This window comes from Talpa europaea, assembly GCF_964194135.1.
Source record: "Talpa europaea genome assembly, chromosome: 3".
NCBI classification, from domain to species: Eukaryota; Metazoa; Chordata; class Mammalia; order Eulipotyphla; family Talpidae; genus Talpa; species Talpa europaea.
Genome location: NC_140069.1, coordinates 36,841,016 through 36,854,878, shown reverse-complemented (window position 1 = coordinate 36,854,878; position 13,863 = coordinate 36,841,016). Strand labels below are relative to the sequence as shown.

At 34.8% G+C, this 13,863-nt stretch overlaps 1 protein-coding gene across 1 annotated transcript in view; it reads right to left on the bottom strand.

The window, feature by feature from the left end:
* Positions 1-7,071: 7,071 nt before the first annotated feature.
* Positions 7,072-13,863, bottom strand: part of MMP16 (matrix metallopeptidase 16) — a gene marked incomplete at both ends in the record, with an annotated part of 239,003 nt that continues 232,211 nt past the window's right edge. The window contains one exon of the mRNA XM_084229849.1: positions 7,072-7,406. Within this exon, the coding sequence (XP_084085975.1) occupies positions 7,072-7,406 (335 nt within the window). The remainder of the gene's footprint in view (positions 7,407-13,863) is intronic.

Below are 13,863 nucleotides of genomic sequence, written 5' to 3'. Positions count from 1 at the left end.
GGGATGGGCACAAGGTGGAAATTGAAAGGATACAAATACAAGCACAGACTGTTAGCACAAAATAATATATTCCCCCAACCAGGTGTATTTTAGGGTAAAAAACAGAAAGCAAACAAATAATTTCAGAATTGGAAGAGCAGAAAAAACAGGCACACAACCATCCTTGTTTGGAAATCATGTTTGTTTGGAGGTGACAGAGTAACTAAGATTGTAAATTTTGTATTTACGAACATATAAACAAATAATGGATTCCATGTCAGATACAAAGGAAGTGACAAAAAGAATTAAAAACCTAATTTTACCCAGGCAATAGTAAATACCAAGGAGCTGTGAGATGACAGGCAATAATGTGGTCTCAGTGATGTTATTTCCATGGTAGAAAAAATGAAGACATTGACTTAAGGACTGAATCATTCATTCAAGAAAAGGATGTTTATCTTCACAATTGGGTTGTCAATATATATAGAGAGAACAAGTTCAAATTGGCATTACGTTAGAGCAAATGAAACATGCATTCTAGTGACTTTTCAAAAAGCTCACTCCAGGCTTTATTCATTCATATCTTGGCAAGACAGGCCAACAGAGAAACATACATTCATATAAAAGGTGGCAAGTATAAGCAGCACCATGTCCTATCCTAGAAACAAGCATTCTACCATGCAGTCACATCTCACCAAAGCTTCATTGTATATGAGACATGTATAAAAAGACCTGTGTCAAAAAGTAGTTAATGTTAACCTGGGATCCAATCTAGCTACGGCCAAGTGCTATAGAAATGTCTGTACTGTGAGTGACGTTTCTTCATGGAGAAAAACAAGTGGATAAAATACTCAAAGAATATCTCTGTAAGTCAAAAAGTTAATCATTTCATTCATTTTCACCATTTTTCCCTTCTGTTTTTTTTTTATATGAAATAAGGGTTAATGACATCTTGCTCTGAAACTAAGTGACCTAACATACCATTATCATATTTTCATATTTATATTTAATTGATTTTATTTTCCCTTTTTAAGGGCATATAAATTCAGCTCTATTGCAGAGCACATGGCAAAGTTATATGAATCAGTGCAACATTCTAATTTGTGATGTATCTGTCCTACACTGTAGGTTTGCCCTTGAACATAAGGGCACATTGAGTGCAAACTTGAATATCATTCCCAGTCCAATGTTAATATAAGATAAAGACATACTGCTCTTTAATGTGAAAAGGCATAGAATCTTCAGAAATCTTCACAAATAAATAGCTTTCATATGCTAACTTTTTATACTTATTATGCACTGACCATGAGTTACTGGTATGCCCTCATTTTCATTAAAGAGCTTTAGTTATGAGTAGCTGTGAACACTGTGTCACAGCACTCTTTATCTTTCACCCTTACTTACCAAAAAGAATTAGCATTGTTCCAAAAAATGGTGCATGTCATGTCCAGTTACAAGCTCGCAACTGTGTTTAAAAATTGAAAGCTGCTATTTCACTACTCTATCAGAAAATTGACAGAAATTTTACAACTTCACAACTGTTTTCCACTCCATTTCTGTGAATTTGTCAAACAGCGATTGTTCGTAGGCTTTATATACTATTGGTTTATGTTTCAAAGTAGACATAAGCATAGAAAAAGAAATAATTGTAATTGGATGTTATTGATCTGACCTTAAATATCTCAAAATTATTTCAAAATTACATCAATGGAAACAAATGAAAACTGGTTTGAGTTGTACATGAAAGACAAAAGTTATGGTTCGATGAGACTGGAATACTAAGGCATCTTCTTTGCTACTATGCCAAGTGTTTTGTGTTACATGATTTTTGAGGTAAATTTCTATACTAAGGAAATGGCTTTTCTCAGAAGACGCTAACATTATATAACTTTCCAATTGAGGTTACCAAACATCTAACTGACATTTTTAGTCTATAGGGCAATCAATGTATGATTATCAGATGTGTTTATGCAGGGTAACAGCTAATGACCACTGGCTAATTATATACATTGATATATCACATACTCATCACTAGGGTGAAGAGCTCGAAGTTGCATTTTTCTCTACTACTTTTATATTTGCTAAAGTAAAATTTCCAATTGTAATAAGGAATGCTATAATGTTGAATTATTTTACAAAGGACTTACTTTTCCTCTTCGTTTCTGTTATATTTAATAAATGTACTATTTAATTTTCTTGTTTATGGTGTGATGTCCCTGGTTGCTGCCTTCTTTATTATATAAAGTTCTAATTTTTAAAATATAACTGATAAACTTTTCTGATGTAGCTGTGGTTCCCTCCTAGTCAACATGGAACCTGTAAAATAGATACATATGCTCTGGCAGTTATGTCCTGTGGTCACAGTTAGTCGTTATCATGAAGGCTCATGAAATGCAGTGAAATGGTTCGTTTCTCTAATATTATTGACTTTAAGCATTTTGTGACATCATATATTGGCTGAGATTGCACTTACAGCTATTTGTAATAGCTTATCTGAATTTGTACATTTTTGGTTTAGATGGTAGGATCTGTTTGACATCTATACTTTGAAATATGCTCTTGAGAGCATCAAATTAACTTTTTGCTATGTTTGCAAAGATTTCACCACCATCCATGAGGTTGTCTCAGTATATGCTACAATCTCAAAGGCTCTATACCATCAGTAAATTACCACATTTGTTAGTTTCTGGAAATTATTCTAAAACTAAAAACGAAAATCTTTTTCATGACTCTTGTGTTAATTCAGTCTATTTGATTATAATATTCATTCATCTTCAGATAGCACATAGAGTTTAGTCAATATGGACACATTGTTTATTCTTCTGTAAGAGCCACAAAGTGTGGCTATGTATTTGTACCATTTTAGTTATACTAGCATAATGTAGAACTTGAAACTATTATATTACTCTCACGAGGATCCAATATATATCCATCACCCATGTATTGGAACTACCAGTGAAGCTAGGCAATGTTCTCGCCTACCACATTGCATTTTAAATCACCAACAGAAAAGGAATAAAGATAAATATACAGTATACGAAACAGACAAATTATGTGTCAATAAAAAAAGATCATAAGCAATCTGGCTAGTAAAAGTAATGTTTACTAATTTCATAAATCAATCTCTATCCTCTATTACTTAGTAATTATTTTTGTAAATTACTTAGTAATTTATTACATCTGATTCAGAAAAGCCTTGCCCTCTGATTTACAACAGAAGTTGTCCTTGCTAGTTATTATATAATGTTCTCTAATTTAAGTTACCTTTGCAATTGTAAAGAGTATCTGTATTCACCTGTTCTGATTGCCATGTCAGCCGACACATTGTTCTCAAAGAAGTTAATAATTAAATTCATCTCCTCTACGGCTCTCATGTAGATGTACTGCTTTAGTGAGAATACAGACTGATTGGCTATTTTAATACTTCATTTAATCCAGTTAGTAATAATATAGAGTAATAGTATTTGGCTAAAATTATAAACTATATAGTTAATTTATGTAAGAAACATTACCTTGGTTACATTTGTATTTATATTAAAATAATGAGAACTAATGAAACAGAAGGAGAAATATTTTTTATGATGGTGACTATGTTTTTATTTCAATTTGGGAAACCCTAGGTCTGAATTTTCCTTGCTCTTAGTGGTGATGTGATGATGAAAAATATTTGACAGGTCTCTATGGATAAGTAACTGGTACATTATATTGTTAATTCATGGAAATGTATTCCATGTTGTTGTGGAATCACTATTCACATGTGCTAGACCAATTAGTCACTTTCTCTTTTGCTATTCTATTAGGATTGAGACTTTTTTCCAAACTCAAGTGGAAGAGGCGTGAGCAACCTTACTCATAAGTACCCAGAGTATAATAAGCAAATAGAATCCCAATGTTTGTGATTATGTTGTCCTTAATGTTTTCTTATCTTTTGTAGTCTCACAGACTAAAAATTTAAATATTCCAGTAAAGAGAGAGGCCATATATACCTTTTCTTATCTCATCTCATTGAAGTAAATTTGACCCAACACTTATCTATGACAGTCCAGAATCCAAGTATAATGATAACCCTTCCCTTCTTAATGCTATGATTATTTTCTAGCCCTTATATACTTATAGTCATATGATGAATCAGGATACTGTGGCAAATGAGTAAAGAGGCAAAAGATTGTTTCTTCAGTTCCTTTCTCATTTTTGAGAAAAAAAAAAATTGTTTTCACTGCAAGTTAATGGAATTCCTCAATGATTCACACATGTCCCAAAATGACATTGTTCCTCATTTCTATCTTTAGCAAAATATATTTCCAGTTATTTTTTTCTTGACATCAAGGTTCTAAAAGGATTAAACCCTCCCACAAGTAAACACTGTATAAGTGAGCTTATGTATACAGTCCTCCATGCTCAGTAGAAGTGACTAACTCTTTATAAAATCAGCATCATCTAGGATGGAAGCACTGAAGTAAAGCTACAGGGCTGATTCTTATCATCCTCTCTTGTTTTCTTGGCCCATACATACATAATCTCCAACATCTTGTCAAAATACAATCTGCATCGCATAATGTTTTGCTGTAAAATCATTCCTCTTTACTAACTGTTCTTTTTTCTTAGCCTTACATTATATATGTTCAGGTTGTAATAATTAACAATCTGTAAGGCTTTGCAGCATGCCACCCGTGATTACAAAATATTTTTCCCAACCAAATCATAAACGTAGTTTAACCGAAAGGCATTCTAATTTTCATGCTATGTTGAGTATAAATATAAATTCAAGGCAGTCACTATCCATTTCCAAATAAGAATGTATACCTACACTCATTAAAAATCATCTGGAAATGTGTATTATTAGCAAATGAGTAAGAAATTTTCACTAGTATAAAATTCCTGCTTTATATAAAAGCCACACTGGCCATTCAAGTATTTTGAGGTTTTTTTTTCCCTATAGTTTTATATTTGTCTAAAATGATGAATTTAGACTTGAAATTATATTAAAGAAAAATTAAAAGTCACTTCTACCTATAGGGCATTTTTAGAGTGTGCATGTAAAGAGCAAAGTGTCCATCTGCAGATCCACAATTCAACACTCTTCTTCTCTCCACTCTAAGGAAACAGCTCATGCTTACTAGGTTTTTAGAGAACTAACAATCCAATGGAGAAGCAACACCAGATTTCTTTCAGTTTGTGCCAGTTTGCAAGTTAAAGGTCAAAGGGCAAAGACACAGAAGAGGACTCTTCAAGGAAAATTTTCACAGAAGACAATGTTTAAGTTGTTAATGACAGTCAACAGATCAATAATCAAGTTCAAGGCAAGCTGTTCATTGTTTCAAAAGCTAATCCCCTCAAAAGCTGGCTTTCACACAAAGCCAATGTCTGACTCATGGGGTGCATTCCTTCTGACCATCTCTAATGAGTTCACAGCCCAGTGGCTGTAAAGCCTTTCACTGCAAGAAGCAGCTCCTAAAAATCAATAAAGAGGTCTGTCAGTTGCTGACTTTTCTCTAGGAAAAAAATATTGATACAAACCTGCTCTGCAGGTCACATGAAAATGACAATACTGCTGTTAGGACGAATTACACTCAACAATGAAATGCTTTGGTGGTCTCTTGGCTCTGTCAGTGATCAAATGGATGGCTAAATGCCAGAAGCCACACTAACCCTTTGAGAACTATGGCTGACATGCAATAAGTAATGCACTGGAGGATATTCATGCAACCTCAGAGTCATCATTTTAAAATGGCAATGCTAACTCTTTGTACCAAGGCAAATTGAATTTCCATGCAATGGATTTTAAAACAGAAATTCAATATGTCTAAAAAAAAAAAAAAACAACCACTTATGCTATTATAATTGGCCGTTCAAATAAAATTTCACTCTTATAAGATACTTAATAAAATACCTTTTTATTTGCCAGAAAAATTTTTGGCAAGTAACATCATTTCTGCATGTTAAAAATGCACTTCTATTGCATTGTAACTCACTTAGAAATTACACGGGGTTATAGGATATCTGTTTTAAAAGCCTGAACTTCTTGAACCTGTGTCTGTTTTCACCATTGCCCAGTTTTATAATTTACCACATAGCAATCCTGAGACTCTGGAAGCTGGTCTGATAGTTCTCAAAGGGTTACACCAATGTATTACTAGTGTCACATAACCTTATAAAATAACTGTCACTTTAAACCACTTTAGAGACGTACTGCTTCTTGCTCTGCTTATAATGAATATTCCTGACAGACCCATGGAAGGCCTGGGGCAATGGCCTAATACAATTTGGGGAGATTATCACAATGATGTAGGAGTAAGGTGGCAGGAGGAGGTTCGGAAACACTTTAAAACAAAACAAAGCTCCTGTTTGAATATAACTATGAATATAAATGTGATGAAACATTGAGGACAGAGCTGAGAACAGCTGTATAAAACGAAAAATGGATGTATTATTAAGGCTGTTACTATATTGCAGATATTTTGGCCCCTTGTTTGTTGGAAAATGGCTGTCCCAACAGTCTAAAGTCCTGCAAGTGTATTCCAGATCTCCCACCTGACAAAAATGAAGCGTAGGAGACTCTCCATAGCAGTCAGAGAGCTATCTTCTTTGGAGACAAAGCTGTTTTGGGTCTTCACACTTTCCTGAAAGTTCAATTGTGGGTTCTTTGTTTAACCTTTTTGTTTCCTTTGCTTTAAAGCAAAAATTCATGGACTTTCTGTTTTGCTTCCCCACCACCCCCCAGAAATGGGCTCAGATTTCAGAAGGAAAATAATATTAGAAACCTTTAAGAAGAATCTTTTCTTCTTTTTTTTCCTCTTCTTTAGTTAATCCTGAAAATTTACTGGGCATTGAGCGTGCAGAGGAAAGGCCTAGAACTGAATGACAAAGAAAGACAAAGGACTGAAGAACGGCAGATACTGTGCATCATGGAAGCTTCCCCACGAGTGTATTTCCACTCATGTGCAGGACCAGCAACCCTCTGGGTTTGAAAGGTCAGCCTCGAATCAGGCTGCCACAAGCCTGCTCCTAGCTAGGAAACAGCATAACAGCTCTTGTCTTGAATCTCAAGTTACCACAAACTCCTGGAAAAGAAAGAAAGAAAAAAACCCTACATCACACCCACTCTTGCATAGAGCGTTTACAGTACAGTATGTGGCGGGGTGTTCCTTTCCTCTTGAACTGGAACACAGTGTAAACCAATACAAGGAGGCATAAGGCCAAGATGCAGGGGATGACAATAGCTATGGCTTTCACAGTGCTGGCTGTGTTGTCCAGTTTGATGACAATGTCTACATCGTCTGGTGGGCTGTGTCCTTCTTTCTCTCTGTCTGTTGGTCCATCACAGCCCATAAAATCCTTGAGGATAGATCTGGGATATCCAGGTTCTACCTTGAGTATCTGGTTGTTGAATTTCCAATACTCCTTTCCTTTGTAGAAGTACGTAAAGCCTGGGGAGAAACACACACACACACACACACACACGATCATGTTATTTGTGAAAATGAGTATGTATAAAATTTTTAATTAAATTGGCTAATTCTTAAAAGATTTTTAAAGTCCCTTAACCTTTGCAGAAAGGAAACATTATCCTAAGCTCAAGTGTCCATTGAAATGACTCTAGCTGCTGTGTTCCAGAACTGTCTTCTAGTGCCCATGGAAAACTCAGTGGAGAGAGAAAACTTATGTGTGGGGAACTGTTCAAAAAATAATGCTAGTCCACATCAGAAAGAGAATTTTACCCTATTGCTTGCTTATAGGATTGCTGTGGCAGTGTTATACATTAGCGTGATAATATTAACCTATATTGAAAGATAGGGAAACAACCTTATCAATTCAAGCACGTTTTGCCCTCAGGTTTGTATTGAGTTCCTGGTACAATACATTATGAGGAGGCTTTTCCATGTATACTCTAGGGAAATTTCTTATCATCTTAGTGTCAGGAATCATTGTGCTCCTCCTAAACGATAGGTGTGCTTTTGTCATTTGGACAAGAAATTGGAAAAAATCATAGCATTGTCCACTCGTGATCTTCATATGAAGTATTTATAGTATTTTGTGGATTAATTGTATTTCTGGCTCTAGGTCAAGTACACTTTGTCTCTTTTGTCCTCTAAATTTCTTATTTACTTACTGATGTTAAATTTATATCACCTACTACATTTTATTGAACTTTTTTTAATATTTTATTTTATTTTTAAAAATTTATTTATTTACTTATACAAGTACTGGGTACAGTCAGAAGCGCGGGAATGTGAGGGAATTCACCAGGGCCAGAGCGGGGAGCAGAGCAGGCAGAAGGACCCAGGTACACTGCTGAGGGGAGCAGCAGGCGGCAGGAGAGGTCTGCGCGCCATGTGGGACCCTCTGGTGGCCGGGGAGCAGCTGGGGATAGAACCGGTGCTGCAGAGGCTGTGGGCAGCTTCGCAACCCAGTGCTCAACTGCTGCGCCACCAGGGAGGCCCCCATTTTATTGAACTTTTAAAGTCATTAATGCATTCAGAGTCAAAGATTAATACAGTATAAGTAAATGTGCAGTTCTATCTTTAATCCTTCCAGCTAACCAACTTCGTGGAGGGCGGGGGGAAAGGTAGGTGGTATATGGAAGACTTGACTAGCAGTACACACAGTTTAGGTTCCAAAACATTATGGATGCAGGTAATAGACTTGGAAAGCTTGTGACAATTAAGTGTGTGTGTGTGTTAGGAATCTTTTGAAACTACTGCTGTTTTTTCGTTGGGCAAATATCCAGTTTTTTCTTTTCATTTATAGCTCCTTCATGTGAAATTGTTTGGTTTTTTTTTGGTGATTGCACTACTGAGACTTAATTCTTACTTTAAGATAAAATCCAAGAGACAGAAAAGAAATATTTAAATGTTATAATTACTTAAAAGCTGTATTTTGAGAACCATCTATTTTAAATAGCATGCTTAATTTTGGGATAATAATCATTAATGAGGGTTTTCTTTTTCCTGCATTATTGTGCACTTATTATGGAAAAATCACTGTGTTAACAACTTAGTGAACGACATCTTTAAATCTTCATAGTCACTCAGCGATGTAGAATTAATTACTTATACTTTACAAAGATACTGAGGTCTTGAGATAAAATAATATGCCCAAGTCCTGGTGAAAACAGGATTTAAATCTTGGTCTAGTTTTAGAGCCTGAATACTTAATGATTTTTCTAAGACTGGGTCCTTTAGAGATCTGCTGTTTATTAAAAAATATTCTGTTAAAAATCACAGATTGTGATAGATTACACCCCTGGAACAAAAACTCTCTAACATCTCTCAAAAAATTCAGCTAAGATAGACCATTGCTTCAGGTCATTTCATTCTGGAAATCATTCTGTTCAATGCCATAAAAATCTGCTGTTGCTTTTAGTTTCGAAGGGCAGTTTTGCAATCAGAGTAACTTGCCAAGTGAAAACAGGTGTATGTAGATTCAAATGTTTCTGTAGGGAGCTGGTATTTGATCACACTAATGAAATCCAATGTAATTATTCTACAAGCTTGGATGGGGAAATGTTGATGGCCTGCCAAATATAGTACATTAGATGATCATAGTTGAATAATGGCACTGATCTAGAATTAAACAGACCTTCAAAACAGGTGAACATACTTCTTGTATTTATAAACTAGAAATCAACAGCTGTATGTGTCCTCATCTTTAATTTTTAGTCAAAGCTAATTATTATGAAGCCACTGGATATCATACAAAAATTCAGAGGTTTCTATTTCATACTTATCAGGTCTGCTGGCCAAATTTTATAGTAATACATTCCATACACAGGAGTAGAATTGTAGTTTACTGGATACATTTGTTTAAGATAAGAAGTCTAGTTAGTAGGAATTTGATAAAAAGAATTTGAAAAGAGGGCCTCCCTGGGGGCTCAGCTGGTTGAGCACAGCGCTTTGAAGCTGTCTGCAGCTTCTGCAGTGCGGGTTCAATTCCTGGCCAGGCAGGGAGATTCCCACAGGGTGCGGCAGACCTCTCCTGTTGCTCCCGTTGCTCCCCTCAGCAGTGCTTTCGGTCTATCTGCCTGTTCTGCTCCCCACTCTGTCTCTGGTGAATCTTCTCACCTCCCGCGCTTCTGGCCTGTACCCCAGCTATTGTATAAATAAAAAATATTTTTTTTTAAAAAGAATTTGAAAAGAAGTAGCATAAAATCTTGAAATCTGTAAAATGATCACACAAAATTCATCTTGTTTAAAAACAGGGTTTTTTACTCATTTATGAAATGTCAGTTGGTTGAAAAAACTGTTTATATATTCACATATTTTTTTGCTTTTCACAGTAACTTTCCTATAATACCCTTATATGTGTTATGCTTATTAAGAGTGTCAACATCATATGGATTCTTTTTTTTTTTTTTTTTTTTTTTTGTGGGACCCTCGCTGGTGGCCAGGGAACGAATCAGTGCTGCAGAGGCTGCAGGCAGCCTCGCAGCCCAACGCTCAACAGTTGCACCACCAGGGGAGGCCCTTCATATGGATTCTTAACTGAATTATCATTTTTTGGGAAATTCTGAGAAAGAAATCAATGAAGTTGTAATGTATTATTTAGTAATTTCTTTTTCTGTATTTGATGGGGTTTTACTAGTGACTTTTCTATTGCTTGGTCCTAAAATGTAAAGTGCATTGTCTTCACCAGCTGCCTTGTATAGCTCAGAAGTAGATGCTCCCACAAAGCAGTGCCTGTGTGTTCTCTCATTTGCATTGTTAGGTGTTTATTAGTAGGAAGTTAACTGTTGTTTAATAAATGTGAATGAATAAATAGAATCTTTTGGGAAACTTGTTTGAATTGTACTTGTAGATTTTTACTAAGAAAATGGGGTGGGGGAAGAATTCATAATCAAATCAATAGAATCAAGAGTCCAAGCTTTTTAACAGGCTATAAGTGGAACTGGAATCAGTAACATGAAGTGCTACAGTGTTAAAAACAGAATCTTGTATTAACCTTGATTGCATTTTCTAAGGGGAAAATATAGAATATTGGGGGTTTGGAGGACTAGATAACAATTAATATAGAAACAATTTGAAGGAGGGGAATGCAGAGATTCTTTACAATAACTTTAATATGTGTAAAATCTCATGTTGTTGTTTAAAACACTATCAAATAATAAATGCTAAAAATAAATCATACTACTATATCTGCATAGGTCAAACCTCATTTGGATTAACACACCTATTTTTAGGGACTGAAGTAAAAAGCAAAACAAAAAAAATTGTTAAACTAAGATGGCTATAGTTGAAAAACAGAAGGGGGATGACTAGGGAAGCTACATTTTTAGAAAGCCTGGGTTTGTCTTGTAAGACAAAATGAAAAATTTAGCCAGACATGACAGGTTAACAATGGATTTAATGGTATAATGTAGAAAAACATGTTAACCTTTCCCAGTGTATTAGAGCACATTCAGTAAGGCTGGAACAGTCTAGTTTCACGCCTCAGATAAGAAATCTTACCACTTTTAATATCTTTAACAGTTTTCTAAAACTATCAGTAGTTGGTGTTGATTTCCTAATTTATAAATAATAATAATATTAAGATCAAGAGTACTTCTGTTGGACAATTAAATAAGATAATGAATTTATACAACACAACTGATACATGGTAGGTACTCAATACATGATATCAAGCATTTATATTTCATTTGTAAAGATGACAGAATTAATTTCAATAGGTAGTATAGGAAGGCACACTCCCTCTTAAACTGAAAAATACCCTTCAAAATCTATAGCTGAATCTTAAGCACTGGAATTAAAAAAAAATATACCATTATGAGAGGATTTCAAAGAAGAAAGTGCCTTCCTTGGTGGATAGGTAGGCAGTTGAAGACCACTTTTAGTGCTCTATTGTCATTGATTTTATAATTATATAATATCATGTGTACAGCTCTAACCTTTAGGGAATTACTATTAGTAAAATTTTATAAATATTAATGTTTATTTAATTTGAACTTGTTTTTATTCTTATACAAAAAAGGGAATAAAGTCACAAGCATGAGACATAAGTAAAGAATAAAATGTGGAGTACTGGCTATTAGTAGACTACTTAGACCAAAACTTACAGCTTGGTTGTTATTGCTACTCCCCACGACAAAGGTTTTAGACAAATTTAGAGTTTTGGAAAAATAAGGTATTGCCACCGATTTGTGGAATGAGTCTTTTGAGTAATGGAGAGTATCAAAGTAATTCAACAATTAATATTTACTGAATATTTGGCATGTGACTGCCTATGAAGAGTTTATACCAGAGGGGATGGTGAGCATATAATATGATCATTGTAACATGAGATTTTGAGTGCAAGTAATAGAGTACCAAAAACAGATATTCAAGAAAGATTTCCTGAAAAAGTGAAATGTGAGTGCATTTTTATTTTTTTTTTAAAGAGGCATGTATTATTTATTTATTTGTTTGTTTGTTTTGTTTATACAAGCACTAGGTACAGTCAGAAGCGCGGGAGGGTGAGAGAATTCACCAGAGCCAGAGCAGGGAGCAGAGCAGGCAGAAGGACCAAAGTACACTGCTGAGGGGAGCAGCGGGCGGCAGGAGAGGTCTGCGCGCCATGTGGGACCCTCCTCTGGTGGCCGGGAAGCAGCTGGGGATCGAACCGGCGCCGCAGAGGCTGCGGGCAGCTTCGCAACCCAGCGCTCAACCGCTGCACCACCGGGGAGGCCCGTGAGTGCATTTTGAATACATCAAAGAAGTGGCTCTACCAGGAAAGATCTACAAGACACAGATGTGTATAAGTTCATCTGTAGCTGTTAATCATTTAAATTGATTTTCCCAACATGTTTTGTTCCTTTGTCAGTATTTTATAATGTTATTCTTTGCTATATATATAAAAAACATGAAATATATATAAATATATATTATATATGAATGCATAATAAATATATAAATATATATAAATATATATATTATATATAAATATACATAAAAACATGAAATTCTGAATATATGGGAACTGTTTTTCCCCTTAAGAGAACTGTTTTCCCCCTTATGTTTTTCCCCTATATGAACTGTTTTTCCTACCTTGAGGTAGGAAGATAGTGAGGAAATGCTCATGAATATATTATCATGGATTCTCAGTTATGTTTTGTACAACATATAAAACTGAGTATCAGTTCTCATAGAGGTGGAAATAGTATTTTATCAATTGTTATTATAATATAAAATAATACAATTAAATAGTCTAATTTAAAAATTTTTAATATGTTGTTTCAGTTTTCAAAAATAGCTTATGAATTATTATGCAGTTCAGAATACATTTTTCTAGTGAGTGGATATTGTAAATTTTCAGAGACAAGAATTGAAAAAATAATAGAGATTGGGACAGCAAGAAGTTTTTGCTGTCACAAAAAATTTCTACAGAAATCAATATTTCAGATATTAGTGATCTTGAAAATAGAAAAGGAGAAAATGAAAACAGTTGCTACGCTAAGGAATTAAAGAAATGTGTACTTTTTCAATCTTTAAAACAATTCATTACTTATTTTAAAAGTTACACTCATTCTTAAAAATAAACAAATGAGAAACCATGGATGGCGCTGGAAGGGATCATGCTCAGTGAAATAAGCCAAAAAGAAAAAGAAAAATACCGGATGGTCTCACTCATAGCAGGAATCTAGAAAACTTAAATAAGGGACCAGGAAAATGAATATAAGAAAGTGAAAATCAAAATCAACAAAAAACTATGAACCAGAGACACTTTTTGGGGGGTGGGGGGCGGGAGGGGAAGGATTGGGGTCAGAATGGGGCGTTTGCATTTGTATGGGGGAATATAAAAATAAAATTTATTATTTAAAAAAAAAAGAATTCTGCTTAACTTTCTTTGAATATACTTTTGTACAGTGTTTGCTAACTTTTACTGGAAGCTATCTATAGACTTCTGTGAATGTTA